Source organism: Indicator indicator, chromosome 19 (assembly GCF_027791375.1).
Source record: "Indicator indicator isolate 239-I01 chromosome 19, UM_Iind_1.1, whole genome shotgun sequence".
Taxonomy (NCBI): Eukaryota; Metazoa; Chordata; class Aves; order Piciformes; family Indicatoridae; genus Indicator; species Indicator indicator.
Window position 1 is genome coordinate 286482 of NC_072028.1, and position 14208 is coordinate 300689.

Genomic DNA, 14208 nt, shown 5'->3' on the forward strand with positions numbered 1-14208 from the left:
TTTCCTTCCTTCCTTCCTTCCTTCCTTCCTTCCTTCCTTCCTTTCCTTCCTTTCCTTCCTTTCCTTCCTTTCCTTCCTTCCTTCCTTTCCTTCCTTTCCTTCCTTCCTTCCTTTCCTTCCTTTCCTTCCTTTCCTTCCTTTCCTTCCTTTCCTTCCTTTCCTTCCTTTCTTTCCTTCCTTTCCTTCCTTTCCTTCCGTCCTTTCCGTCCTTCCTTTCCTTCCTTTCCTTCCTTCCTTTCCTTCCTTCCTTTCCTTCCTTCCTTTCCTTCCTTCCTTTCCTTCCTTCCTTTCCTTCCTTCCTTCCTTCCTTTCCCTCCTTCCTTCCTTTCCTTCCTTCCTTTCCTTCCTTCCTTCCTTCCTTCCTTTCCTTCCTTCCTTTCCTTCCTTCCTTTCCCTCCTTCCTTCCTTTCCTTCCTTCCTTCCTTTCCTTCCTTCCTTTCCTTCCTTCCTTCCTTCCTTCCTTTCCTTCCTTCCTTTCCTTCCTTCCTTTCCTTCCTTCCTTTCCTTCCTTCCTTTCCTTCCTTCCTTTCCTTCCTTCCTTCCTTCCTTCCTTCCTTCCTTCCTTCCTTCCTTCCTTTCCTTCCTTCCTTTCCTTCCTTCCTTCCTTCCTTCCTTCCTTCCTTCCTTCCTTCCTTCCTTCCTTCCTTCCTTCCTTCCTTCCTTCCTTCCTTCCCTTCCTTCCTTCCTCCCTTCCTTCCTCCCTTCCTTCCCTTCCTCCTTCCTCCCTTCCTCCCTCCCTTCCTCCCTCCCTTCCTCCCTTCCTCCCTTTCTCCCTTCCTCCCTTCTCCCTTCCTCCCTTTCTCCCTTCCTCCCTTCCCCTTTCTCCCTTCCTCCCTTTCTCCCTTCCTCCCTTTCTCCCTTCCTCCCTTTCTCCCTTCCTCCCTTTCTCCCTTCCTCCCTTTCTCCCTTCCTCCCTTTCTCCCTTCCTCCCTTTCTCCCTTCCTCCCTTTCTCCCTTCCTCCCTTTCTCCCTTCCTCCCTTTCTCCCTTCCTCCCTTTCCTCCCTTCCTCCCTTCCTCCCTTCCTCCCTTCCTCCCTTCCTCCCTTCCTCCCTTCCTCCCTTCCTCCCTTTCCTCCCTTCCTCCCTTCCTCCCTTCCTCCCTTCCTCCCTTCCTCCCTTCCTCCCTTTCTCCCTTCCTCCCTTTCCTCCCTTCCTCCCTTTCTCCCTTCCTCCCTTTCCTCCCTTCCTCCCTTTCTCCCTTCCTCCCTTCCTTCCTTTTTTCCTGCCAGGAATTTCCAAGTAGAGCTCCTTTTGGCCTCCCTCTGTGCATTCAGTCTCAGAGGTAAGCCACTAACCAAGAAGCTGCAGGATCTCCCTAGATTTTTACCAAGCTTAATTTGAATTTTGCCACGTTTTTTACTTGCAAGTGAAGCTGCAACTTGTTTTCAGCTCCCTGAACTCAGGTGAAAGACTCTCCTGATGATTCTCATGGGTAGCTGCAGGCTCTCACAGCCTTGACGGCCAGAACAGTCCTGAACCCTATCGTACCATAACTGTTACCTGCACAGTGTGCTCTGGGTGGGCATCCATGGACTGCCTCCTTTCAGGGTTTGGACCTTTGCCAGTGGTGTGCACCTCTTTTCCATCCTGGGTACCCAACTACTGACACCCCTCAGCTTTGGTGGAGGGAAGGACCTTGGACATGGCATTTTCTGTAGTTTTGAACCTGAGCCTAAGCTTCTGGAGTGAACGGGAAAAAAAATTCACCAGTGTCTCAGAAGTGTCTTTGTGGTTGCTCAGAAGTAAGACTGCTGTGCCAGTTAGCTTGACCGAAATCAGACTGCTGCCTACCTTTAACCATAACCTGCATTTCTAAGAGGACAAGATGCTGAATTACATTTCTGTACAATCCAGAGCTGGCTTCCGAACTATTGCCCTGAAAAAGCCTAGTGGTGTCTGTGTAACTACTTTGTGTGTTCTGTCAGCAGGTGCCATGTAGAACTAAATACTCAAAATACCAGTTAGCAAGGTATGACAGCTAAGGAAGCCTCCTTCTAGAAACACTTCCTTGGAGAGAACCGCTGAAGCAATCTGTATTACTCTCACAAGTCAGTGAACAAAAGTGTGCCCTGAGACCTCAGCAAGCTATAGACGTGAAATGCTCCGAGAGAGGGAGAAGAGCCTTGCTGCAGCACCACTGCTTGCTGTGCCCTGGGGCAGGAGCAAAGGAGTCAGCAGGAAACACCTAGAGATGGGGGTGGTTTTATTCTGTCTTTCTCATCCATGTTTCTGTCTGCTGCAGATCTGTAACTTGGGTACTACTGCAGCAAGGTCTATTGGGCTCAAACACGAACAACCTCCTAATGATTTGATACGTCACTTGATAAAGAGATGGATCTGATGGGTGCCAGCTGATTCAATGACTGATAACCAGTCCCTTAAGCAGTGGTGGCAGAGAGAGTGCATTAAGAATTGGCATTAATGCCTTTCCATTCCCACTTCAGTTCTTGTGTCTGAGGAAGATGAGTATGGAGGCTGTTCCCAGGTTTATGTGTTCTCCTTCCCCAGTGTTAAGCTAGCAGGAGATGTGGGCAGTAATCTGCAGAGCATACTGGGACAGCCCTGAGGTGAGGAAGCATCGCCAGTGTGAGGAGGCTTTTCAGCTGAATGCATCCTGCTAGGGGGTGGCTGGCTGGCACCAGCTGTGAGAGAGAGGCAGTGTGTGCTCGTTTCTGGCTGGTGTGGACAGTCCAAGGCCAGAAAGCTACTTCAGAAGCAGAAATCACTGAACATCCTGCTCACTGGCAACCTGAACACAGTTTTGATGGTGTCACTGGATTTGAACTGGGAAGCAATTTATAAGGGATCTTATACCAAGCTTGCATGTGAGTAGAATAAGTACTGCAAGCATTTTTCTAAGCCATGCCAGGTCAGCTGACACAGATAACTTGACTGCCTGTGCTCAGGAAAATAAGAAGATGGCTGTACTGTTAACTGACATTCTCCTGTGCCTCAGTTTGTAGTCTTCTAGTGGATCTTATGCAGCCCATAAAATCCCTGGTGGGTACAACAGACTGACTGCAATGCAAGCAGAGCCCTAGGGCTGCTTCCGGGCAGTTTTACAAGAGGCACAGTGTTGTAAGAGATGTTTGACTGTTTGGTATAAAGCTACTTGATCTGTACTGAACAGCCAAACATCCCCTGTTCAATGTCTGACACATGCAATGTGTGTTTGTGCCCCGTCAGAATGGTGCTGTGCTGCTCAGACCGAAGAATCCAGCTGGCAGCAGAGGTTAATCAGGCTGCTGCTTCTAATTCTTGTGCTTTTCTAAAGAGCTCTGGAATGTGGCAGAAACTACACAGAGCCAAGCCATGGAGCTTCTTACATCGTTTTGCATCTGCAGCTGCAGAGCTCTGGTTGAAGGGACTGAGTAAGAGTTACTGTGCATAGCTCAGTGGCCTGTGCTCACACACGTGCAATAACCTTAATTACACAGCTCTGCAAGTGAGACACAAAGCCAGCTGTGCAGGAGGTGCATCCAATGACTGTTTAATTAAACACAGCACAGATTTCCATGTCTGAATAAATACTAATCTGGGTTTCAAGCAATTATATAGTATCTGTAAGTAATTGTCTTGTAGCTAATAAAGCACATACGTTACTCCTTTTAAAGCCGTATCACTTCATATGAGTAGTGGCAAGCTTAATTTGCAGTGTAATTGAGTATATTACAAGATTAGGAATGGCTGGAGCCTGTGAAAGATTTGTTTTCACTGTACATAACCATGTCTGAGCCAGAGCTGTTCAGGTACTCCTACAGCAAGGCTTGGGCGCTTTCCAAAACCGTGGCAGAGATCAATTGCCAGAAAGATTTTTTACAACTACTAAATGTTGTGCTCGGTTTTACAGTCATTAAGAATCAGTCTCTTTTTAGCATTAAAACAAAAAGGGCTTGTATTTAGTACCTGCATTTATAAGAGGATACTCTGAGGAGGGGTCTTCTGCCTCAACATGAAACAATCTTTGCAATTAGGCTTGTTTGCACATAAGTTTAAACTAGATAAACAATGGAATCATGAAGGGCAGTCTTCTGTGTTGTGAGAAAGCTGGGCTGCTGGGAGAAACCAGGAGGGCATCCTGGGGGTGGCTATTGTATTCCTAACCTGAGGTACTGTGCTCTGCTCGTTTTTTCTTAGGGTTGTCTGTTAGATGAAGTGGCATTTCTTGCAGCAAAGCCTTTCAAACCTCTGTAAAAGAGGATAAAAATCTGCAGGGCTGAGTTTGTGAGAGCACTGGGATGGCACAGCAACTCATGATGCTGACGTATCTCAGCTGGAAGAGTAGCAAGAATATTGTCCTGTACTTCAAAGCATGGAAAGAGGACTGAAAAGGAACAGCTGTTTTGCAGGCTGCAGGAGCTTCAAGGCAGGATGAGGGCTGCCTCTGCCACCCCATAACAGAGTCACTGCTGCCTGAACCAGTAGGTGCCCTGTTCTCACAGGGCAGGCTGGGCACCTCCTGAGCTCTAACAGCAGGAAGCCTGCAATGTTTAAGCTTGATGAAGCACTGTGACTGCACCTGGAGGTACTTGCACCTCCTTCCTCAGAAACTTCATGAGGTCCTAATGGACTATGAAGTATTGAGAGACCCTGACATTGCTGGAATACTCTCAAACATACCAGATAACTTTGTGCTCCCACCTCCAAGCTTTCTCTTTCACCTCATTTCATTGTGCTAGGGAGCACTCAAAAATTTGATTTTTTTCCCCTCCAATTCAAACCATGCAATGCTTTATTTTAAACGAGCAGAAGTGGTACATAGAAGGCAACCATGACCTTATTAATCCTATATTTATAGGCTCCTACTTACAGTGTTTTCCAACTACTCCCTCATGTTTCCTCTTTCTGATACTAATTACTGGATTATAATTCTCCACATCCATCCTGCAGCTGACTAGAATTGCAGAGCAGTCAGCCAAAGCAGAGCATTTGGTGCAACGCTGGCAGATCACAGCACTAAAATTCTCTTTGATAATGCAGAAATATCCTTTCACCTTTGCTGTACCTGCAGCACTTTAAAATAGTATTTGAATAAAGATAACCAACAGGAACATTCAAAGAAACAGGGAGAGCAGAACCTTTCTTCAGCTCCGTGCAGAGCTACACGAGTTTTTTTTTTCACAGTGATGCCTTTCCTCTTGGTGTTCTCAAGCAATATGACTTTGCCACAGGACACACCAGAATGTGAAGGCTAAACCATTGAAAAGGGTTTCACTACCCCACTCAGAAATAGGAAATCTGTTGTGGTGGTTGTCACAGAGTCCTGTTGCTGCACCCATTTGTTCCCAGCATTCAGTTGCTTTGCCCTCCTACATTTTTACCATGCAGAGACTCTCTGAACCAGCTGTTGCCTAACGCCAGTTCAGATCCAGCAGTTTAGTGGTTTGCTGAAAGACTCTTAAATAAGATTTCTCCCATTTAACTCCGGTAAGGGCCTGCAAGCTGGTCTGGTGGAACTTAGGATCCTGGTTACAGGCTGTCCTGGTCTCTGCAGTGACATCCACAGAGCTGTGCTTACTCCCTTCCTGTGCATCCCTGCGTTCCTGAAGGCTCTGGAATAGGTGACCTGACCTCACACACCTGCACACAAACAAATCAATCCCCAAAACAGGATCCTGGGGTTGTTTTTCCAACTGCTGGTATCAAAATGTGTGTGAATTTGCAGCAAAACTATTACGCTTCCCTTGGCACTGCAGACTGCTTGCTCCCATATGTGAACTGCTCAGCAGCACTGACCCAAATTGCCCCAAATGGCAATCTTCTCCCCCACTCAGATGTCTTGATTCTGTTTCACAGAATTTATTTCCTACAAGGGCTATGTAAATGCATTCTGCTTGCAATGTGTTGCAAATGAGTCAGGTTGATGAAAGGTTGACTAGGAAGGGATCTGGGAGAGCAGGGCAGCAGTCCCAAGACACGATTATCAAATACCAGGACTAACAAATGACTTAGATGCCATAAATTTTCCCTGTGGCCAGCAGCAACTCAGGTAATACCTGACCCTAGCTGTGCCTTGCTTACAGCCCTGTGCTCCACTCTTACACCAGGTCATCTGTGCTCCAGTGAGATCCAGAAGCTAGATTTTTTTTTTTTCCCCTTACATGTGCCAAGGAGTAGGATCGCAGTAGGATCATGTAATAACCTACAGGAAGTGTGCAGTAAAGTCTTTCTTGTTCAAGCTTGGGGACATCACTCATGCCAACACAAAGGGGTATCCCAGCCAATTCTGCTACCGTTGTGCCCACTGCCACCTCCCCAGGCTGCCATGGACCATGCCCCAGCTGTCCTTGCAAGTCTTTCCAACTGCTCATGGTGGAGAAGGTAATGCCTGGGTCTTTCCACGAGTTTTTGGGTGCTCACTGTATTCATCCAGGCTGCTCGTATATGGCTGAGAACCTGTTGCGAACCTGCTCTTCCCAGGCTGCTCCCAGCCCAGCTGCTGCGGCAAGGGCACGCTGTGGGAGGGTGCTGAGCACCGCCCGCCCCGGGGCTCGGGTTTGGCTCTGATGGAGAAGGCGAAGGCTCTGCCCCGCTGGCCGCTCTGAAACGCGAACCGACTCTGTCGGGCATGGCTCCGCCTGGCAGCGGCTCTGCCAGCGACCGGCGGGCGGGGGGCGCGGAGAGCCATCCGCCGTGCCGCCAACTCCCGCGGGCCCCGGCTGCCACCTTCATTCAGAAGAGCCCCAATCTCGGATAAAAGAATCAACTTTTGGTTTAGTCTTAGGAGTCCGCGCCGCATCAGCCGTGCCAGCTCCAAAGGCCATGGGGAAAACACTTTGGCAAATGCTCACTGCTGCGCTCAGCTGCCGGGAGGGCTTTCGCTCGCACTTTGCTGGCACCTCCAGGACCGTGCATTACAGCCGATACCGAAACGCCGTCCCGACCGCGGCTCCCCCTCCGCCAGCTCGCCGCTGTCACAGAATCATAGTCACAGAACCACAGACTCATAGAATGGGTTGGGTTGAAAGGGACCTTAAAGACCATCCGGTTCTACCCCGTCCCCCCCTCCCCGTCACGGGCAGGGACACCTGTCCCACGCAGCGCTGCAAGGTAACTTTTCCGGCAGCAGCACCGGGCGGGGAACTCGCGCCCCGTGCACCTGCCCGCGGGTGCGCTGCGGTTCCCGCCACGCTCAGCCGCGCTGCCGCGGGCCCTTACCGATGATGATGGCACAGGCACTGAGCAGCCCGATCTCCTTCTTCAGCGCCACCCGCCCGGCGCCGCGCTGTTCCCCGCCGGCCATCGCTGCCCGCCGCTCGGCCCCGCCGCGCATGCTCCGCCCGTGGCCGGGGGCGTGCGGCGGGCAGGGGCCGGGGGCCGTCCCGAGGTGTGGCACGAGGGGCAGTGCCTGGCCGTCCCCGCGGGCCCCTGCAGCGCTGCGTATGCCGGGTGTGGCGGCCACCCCTGAGAAACTTCAGAACGCGGTGACGCCAAAGTCGGCACAGCTCGGTAAGTGCCGGGCGACCCCTTGGCAGTTTGGTTCGAAAGGCAGCAGGCTGTAGCCTCCCCCGGCAGCCTGCGTGCCCACAGCTCATTTTGGATGACTTTGGAGAGCTCCTTACCCGGCTCCTTGCACGGCTGGCTTTCGGCGCTGTCTCTGCGGAACTCGGCGGGGCGCACCTGCTGCGGCGCTCTGGTAGCTGCGGCAGTGCAGTGGTTTGAAGGGAAATCCCCAGCGCTTATTGCTGTGACCGTCACTGGCAGCGTGTGGCCAGGCAGGCACAGCCAACCTTTGCAGGTTATGCCCCAGTGCTGGCTGCTTGGTTTCTGCCTTCTACCGTTAGTTTCATCTCTTCCCCTTCCCACTTTGTTCCAAACCTCTCTGGAAGGACTTAAGACCACCAGCTCCCGTGGGCCCTGTGGAACCTGCATCTGAGGGTGCTCCCCCAGCGGCACTTTCAATTGCCCCAGGTGCCTCCCAGGGCAGGCAGCTGGCTGTCCATAAGCTGCAGCTGGGGTCATCGTTGGCAAGGTTAAGGAAATAATATTTACTTTCCTCACACAGGAGCTGGAGCACAAATGCTGGGATGCTTCCCTGCAGTGGGAACAGAGGAGTGCCAAGGCACCTGTAAGGTAATGTCCTGGGTTAACACAGCCTGCTCTCACAAGCCCCCTGTCCTCCACACAGGTGGGAGGGAAAGGAACACAACAACACATGGCACACACAGGCCACAGGGAAACCATAGTGTACGTTGTGGTGTATACCTCCCAGGTTCTGTCCCTTGGACAGGCGAGCGCCTGCTCCTCATGGCTGAAACACAGGACAGTACAGGTGGGGAGCAGGACAGGTCTGCTTGATTCACTCTACCTCCCAGGACAGTTCCTTCACAGGCTGAGACAGAGGAAGAGAGACTTCCCTGGCATTGCCAGGGCCTGCTACTCATTTCATCCACCATTTGCCTTTGGCCATTTTCTAAAGCCAGAGAGTAAGACCAAGTGACCACCTCTGGCTCTTCCTCCTGCTCCATGATGCCCTTGATTCTTCCTCATCCTTTGCCATACAGAGGTAGTGGATTCTGGCACAGGCTGGTTCTCTACCTTGCCTGTTGGTCCTTCGCTTGGCCCTGAGCACTCTGAACACTGATGAGAAGGGTTAGGTTTAAAAAAATGTTCTGGACAGTTTTGGGGGCTTTGCTAGGGAGAATGCTGAGTACTCATACACCTGTGCATGCCTGCTGATAAACTGGTTCTGTAATTGTTCCTTCTTGATGAAAGTCACAAGACACAACTGGGTGCTTTTACTGTTATCTTTCCAATTAGAATTAGAAAGAAAACACCTAACAGAAAAGCACCAGAAAACTCTTAGGAGAGGTAGCCAACAAGCAATTAAAACTGAACCAAGTGAGGAACCTTGAGAGTGTTGTCTTCCTATCCAGCTTCACATCAGGGGCATTTTGAACAGGACTAAAAGAAGAGAGCTGGCCCAGGAGAGCTGTGGGGTGAAATTTTGGCTTCATCCCAAGAAAACCTCTTGCAGCAGAAACATTCATGAACTGGCACACTTTCCTGTGGCTCAGCAGGGATATTGTCTGTTTCAGCTTAGTTTTGGCACCAGATCCTATTTTGTGAGTTTCATCCTTGAGGGCAGCATCCAAGCCTTTGCTTTTGGTGGAGCTGTTCCCAGGAGGAATAGGCAACCTTTGTGTCTGGGCATCCTGTTCTGCCCTGGGCCAGGAGAGTGGCCTCCAACAGTGGAGACTCAACTCCTTGGCTGCCCACCCCATAGGGGTATGACAAATGTCAAAAGAGACCTGTGCCCATGCCCTGGGAGGTGAAGATGGAGGCATATGATTTGCTCGGGGTCAGCAGCGATGTTTTAGTAGGTGTTTATTTGTGGTGTGTCTGCCAGAATGTGCCTCCTGGTGCAGGCAATGAGCTGGTGAGCAGCTCAGCCTGCTTACCATGGGCTGGGTGCAGCTGCCTGGTGCTGGAGGAGGCTGGTGGCTGTGCAGCAGCGGAGCTTCTTCCTGCCACACAGAGCTGTGTGCTTGGTGTGTGGGGTGAGGGTATAGAGCCAGAAAATTCATGTTGGTAACTTAGGGTTGTGGTCCCAGACCCTTGTAGAGTACTTTGTTTTTATTTGTCCTTGGAAGGAGGACAAATCCGTATGCAGAACATTGGTTTACTGATTCTTTCACCAGTGAGTGCATTCTAAATTACTTCCCTTGTCAAAGCTTGCAGTGTTTTGCCCTTGCTGAGGGAGTAATCAGGTGGATGCTTACCACCTGAGCTTTGGGTGTGCCCACATCCACAGGGAAACACAAGAGTGTAAACCAGCAGTGGGCCAGTGAGCTGCTGGGAAAGACAGCAGTGCTAAAGGCTGCCTGCAGGAGCTGCCAAAAAGGGGCTTTGTGGATTTTTTTTTCCTTTTCAAAAACATTTTCAGACTGTGTGCCTGCCTGTTTCAAAGTGCTCCTTGCATGAGGGTGAAGAGAGGACTTTTTGTGGTAGTGTTGGCTGCTTATTTAGGTTGCATATTCTGTCCTGTCATCAATATAGTTCCAAAAGGAGCAGGTCAGAGGGCATGTAAGTTCTAATCAATAGTTATCTGAGACAGCTCTCAGAGCATAGGCTGCTTTGCCATTGCTTTGGCTCTGAACATGCTGTATGTCCTTGAATGACAAAATGTTAGTAAGCAAAAAAGCCAAAGTTCTTTGTAGGAAGGCAATTGCTGCGTAGCAACTGCACAGAGAGGATGCAATGAAGCTTGCATGTGTCCTCTTTTGTTGCTATTTTTGTCTTTGTTTTCTCCATGTTCTGAAAAGTTATTACAGTTGCTGGAACCAGTTATTCCATTCACTGCTGCTAATGCTCTGAGAAAGAGAAGAGTAGGGTTTGCCATGTTGGGCAGTGTCTGTAGGAAGCCTTCTATGTCCATACAAAATACGGGAATCTGGTCTGAGCTGCCCTTACAAATGTGTCCTGCACAAAGCCGAGGGCAGCTAATGGCTCCCTGGGAGCTGTGGGGTGCCACTGCAGTAGGGTTGCTCTTCCTCTGTGCTGCTTCACCTTTCTGTAGCAGGACAGAAGTTTGTAGGGCATGAGGATTAAGAGCAAGAACACATGCAAGAAGGCTGCCTCTTTACTGGGAGGTGACACCAGTGAGTGGGAACCTTCTGAAGCCTTTCCTCTGCAATGTGAGTCCCAACAGGCAACCCTAAATGCAGGCAGGGGCAGGTAGATGAGTCACTTGTTGGAAGCATCCTTTTCTCTTCTGTCTTGCTCTAGCATGGTCAGTCTGTATATGATAAAGATGGGGAAACCGTGTTCTTTGTGCCTCTAGTAACATGATCCTGTGACTCTGTGTTTATGGATAGCTGTAGTAGAGGATGTGTTAGTGTGTGACCCCCCAGTATCTAAACAAGACAATGGGGGGGACAGTCAAAAAGGGAAGGCAGCATATTTACCTGTAGTCCAATAAAGGAGGAAATTGTCCAGAGCAGTTTTTTTTTTGGGGGTAGTGAGTCTTCTCTGCAATAGTGGCAACAGGAAAGAGGTTCCTGCAAGCATCCATCAGTCCTGGAATAGGCCAAAGAGGCTCATGCAAAGTAGCTAAGTGTGTTAACCAGGTGAAAGTAATTGCTGTGATTAAATATAATCTTAACAGTTTATTGCTTCTGTTTCTGTCATCCTCCTTGGTTCCTGCAATTTCATTCACAATAGATATTTCTGAGCAGTGACTTTTATGTTTGTGCCTTGCCAGATGAGTGTGTGTGAGCTGAGTGCCTGGAACATGTGAGTTAATCTCTACAGCAGGGATGAATATCCTCCGTGCCCTTCACTGCCTTGCCCTGCACTGCTCTGCAGGACATTTTCAACATGGTGTGCCAGGGGGCAGGTGGAGTTTTCTTTCACTGATCCATGAGGATCAGCAGGTGCTGGGAATGCAGGGTTGTACATGGAAGGCAAGCAAGCCTCTTGAACCCCAAATGCCCTATGGTGCTCAGTGAGGCAGTGGAAGGTCTGTGTTTGGCATGAACCATTCAGGTTCAGCCCTGCTCAATTTGCTGTTTACAAATAGAGAAGGGCTGGAGGGAGATGTGGTGGTGGGAGGCTGCCTGGGGTCCAATGACCAAGAAATAATTGAGTTTTCAATATACAGTGAAACCAGGAGGGGCAGCACCAAAACCTCCACCCTGGACTTCTGAAGGGCAGACTTTGGCTTATTCGAGGAACTAACTCGGAAAGTTCCTTGGGAAACAGCCCTTAAAAACAAAGGGGTCCAGGAAGGCTGGACTTAGTTCAAGAAAGAACTCTTGAAGGCACAGGAACAAGGATGTGCCCATGTGCCAGAAGAGGGGCCGACGAGGGAGACAACCGGACTGGATGAGCAAGGAGCTTCTAAAGGAATTAAGGGAAAAAAGAGGGTGTATCACCTTTGGAAAAAAAGGGGAGATATCCCAGGATGAGTTTAAGGACATTGCTAAGTCTTGTAGGAAAAAAATTAGAGAGGCAAAAGCCCATTTAGAACATAGACTGGCCATGGCCGTAAAGGAGAATAAAAATATTTCTACAAATATATTAATGGCAAAAGAAGAGGCAAGGACAACCTCCACTCCTTATTGGATGTGGAGGGGAATATAGTAACAAAAGATGAGGATAAGGCAGAGGTACTTAACACCTTCTTTGCCTCAGTCTTCAATAGTGGGACAGGCTGTCTTCAGGACAACTGGCCTCCTGAACAGGCAGATGGAGTCGGGGACCAGTATAGTCCCCCTGTAATCCAGGAGGAAGCAGTAAGGGACCTGCTGACCCACTTGGATCCTCACAAGTCCATGGGACCTGATGGGATCCATCCTAGGGTGCTGAGAGCCACTCTCCATTTATCAGCAGTCCTGGCTCACAGGTGAGGTCCCTGATGACTGGAGGCTGGCCAATGTGATGCCCATCCACAAAAAGGGCCTGAAGGAGGAACCAGGGAATTACAGACCTGTCAGCCTGACCTCAGTGCCAGGCAAGGTTATGGAACAGGTCATCCTGAGTACAATCCCACAGAACCTACAAGATGGTCAGGGATCAGGCCCAGCCAGCATGGATTCAGGAGGGGCAGGTCCTGTCTGGCCAACCTGATCTGCTTTTATGGTCAGGTTACTGCCTGGTGAATGCAGGGCAGGCTGTGGATGTAGTCTACCTGGACTTCAGCAAAGCCTTTGACACTGTCTGCCACGAGAAGCTCCTGGCAAAGCTGGCAGCTCGTGGTTTGGACAGATTCACTCTGAAATGGGTCAAGAACTGGCTGGAGGGCTGGGCCCAGAGAGTGGTGGTGAAGGGTGCCACATCCAGCTGGCAGCCTGTCACTAGTGGTGTCCCCCAGGGATCAGTGCTGGGCCCCATCCTGTTCAATATCTTTACTGATGATGTAGATGAAGGAATTGAGTCCATCATCAGTAAGTTTGCAGATGACCCCAAGTTAGGAGCAGGTGTCGATCTGTTGGAGAGTAGGAGGGCCCTGCAGAGGGACCTTGGCAGGCTGGATGGGTGGGCAGAGGCCAATGGGATGAGATTGAACAAGGCTAAGTGCAGGGTTCTACACTTTGGCCACAACAACCCCAAGCAGCGCTACAGGCTGGGGACAGAGTGGCTGAAGAGAAGCCAGACAGAAAGGGACCTGGGGGTGCTGGTTGATAGTAGGCTGAACATGAGCCAGCAGTGTGCCCAGGTGGCCAGGGGAGCCAATGGCATCCTGGCCTGGATCAGGAATAGTGTGGCCAGCAGGACAAGGGAGGTTCTTCTTTCCCCTGTGCTCAGCACTGGTCAGGCCACACCTTCAGTCCTGTGTCCAGTTCTGGGCTCCTCAATTCAAGAGAGATGTTGAGGTAGTGGAACGTGTCCAGAGGCAAGAAAGCTGGTGAGGGGTCCGGAGCACAGGCCTGTGAGGAGAGGCTGAGGGAGCTGGGGATGTTTAGCCTGGAGAAGAGGAGGCTCAGGGGAGACCTCATTGCTGTCTACAACTACCTGAGGGGAGGTTGTAGCCAGGTGGGGGTTGGTCTCTTCTTCCAGACAACCAGCAGCAGAACGAGGGGACAAACTGTGCCAGGGGAGGTCTAGGCTGGATGTTAGGAGGAAGTTCTTCACAGAGAGAGTGATTGCCCATTGGAATGTGCTGCCCAGCAAGGTGGTGGAGTCATCATCGCTGGAGATGTTCAAGAGAAGCCTGGATGAGGCACTTAGTGCCATAGTCTAGTTGATTGGATAGGGCTAGGTGATAGGTTGGACTGGATGATCTTGGAGGTCTCTTCCAACCTGGTTGATTCTATGATTCTAATATTGGCTCTGCTTTTGTTGCAAGGTTTTGGGAAGAGTCCCTTTCATGACAGTGAGAAGCAGAAATGCAACCAAGTGCTGGAGCTGGCAAATGCATGACCTTCAGGCTTCCAACAGTGGCTTCTGAGCAGGCTGAGCTTAAAGAGCCCATTCCAGGCTTGGTGAATGGGGACCTGGGTGAGATAATTGGAAAAGCAGGCTGAGAAAGCCTGCTTCAGCCAAGCTCTCTGAACTGAGCTGTTTCTGGCAGTGAAGTCTGTCTTCTGCATCCTGCAATCTGTTGCAGTCATTGGGCACTGGGAAGAGCCTTAGCAGGTAACACTGCTTGGGCTGGCTGAGGCCACACTTTCATGGTCCTCTGCACACTCTGGGAACTCTAATCCCATGATTTAAGAAGCTCAGGAGATTCTTCAGGAAATATCACTGTGTTTGGAGCTCCTCTAG

At 50.4% G+C, this 14208-nt stretch overlaps 1 protein-coding gene across 1 annotated transcript in view; it reads right to left on the minus strand.

Moving 5' to 3' along the window:
• The window catches only part of SLC7A10 (solute carrier family 7 member 10), a 33868-nt gene extending 26625 nt beyond the window's left edge, over positions 1 to 7243 (minus strand). Inside the window, exon 1 of the mRNA XM_054389477.1 lies at positions 7159 to 7243. Coding sequence (XP_054245452.1) covers positions 7159 to 7243 — 85 coding nt within the window. The remainder of the gene's footprint in view (positions 1 to 7158) is intronic.
• Between the last annotated feature and the right edge of the window lie 6965 nt (positions 7244 to 14208).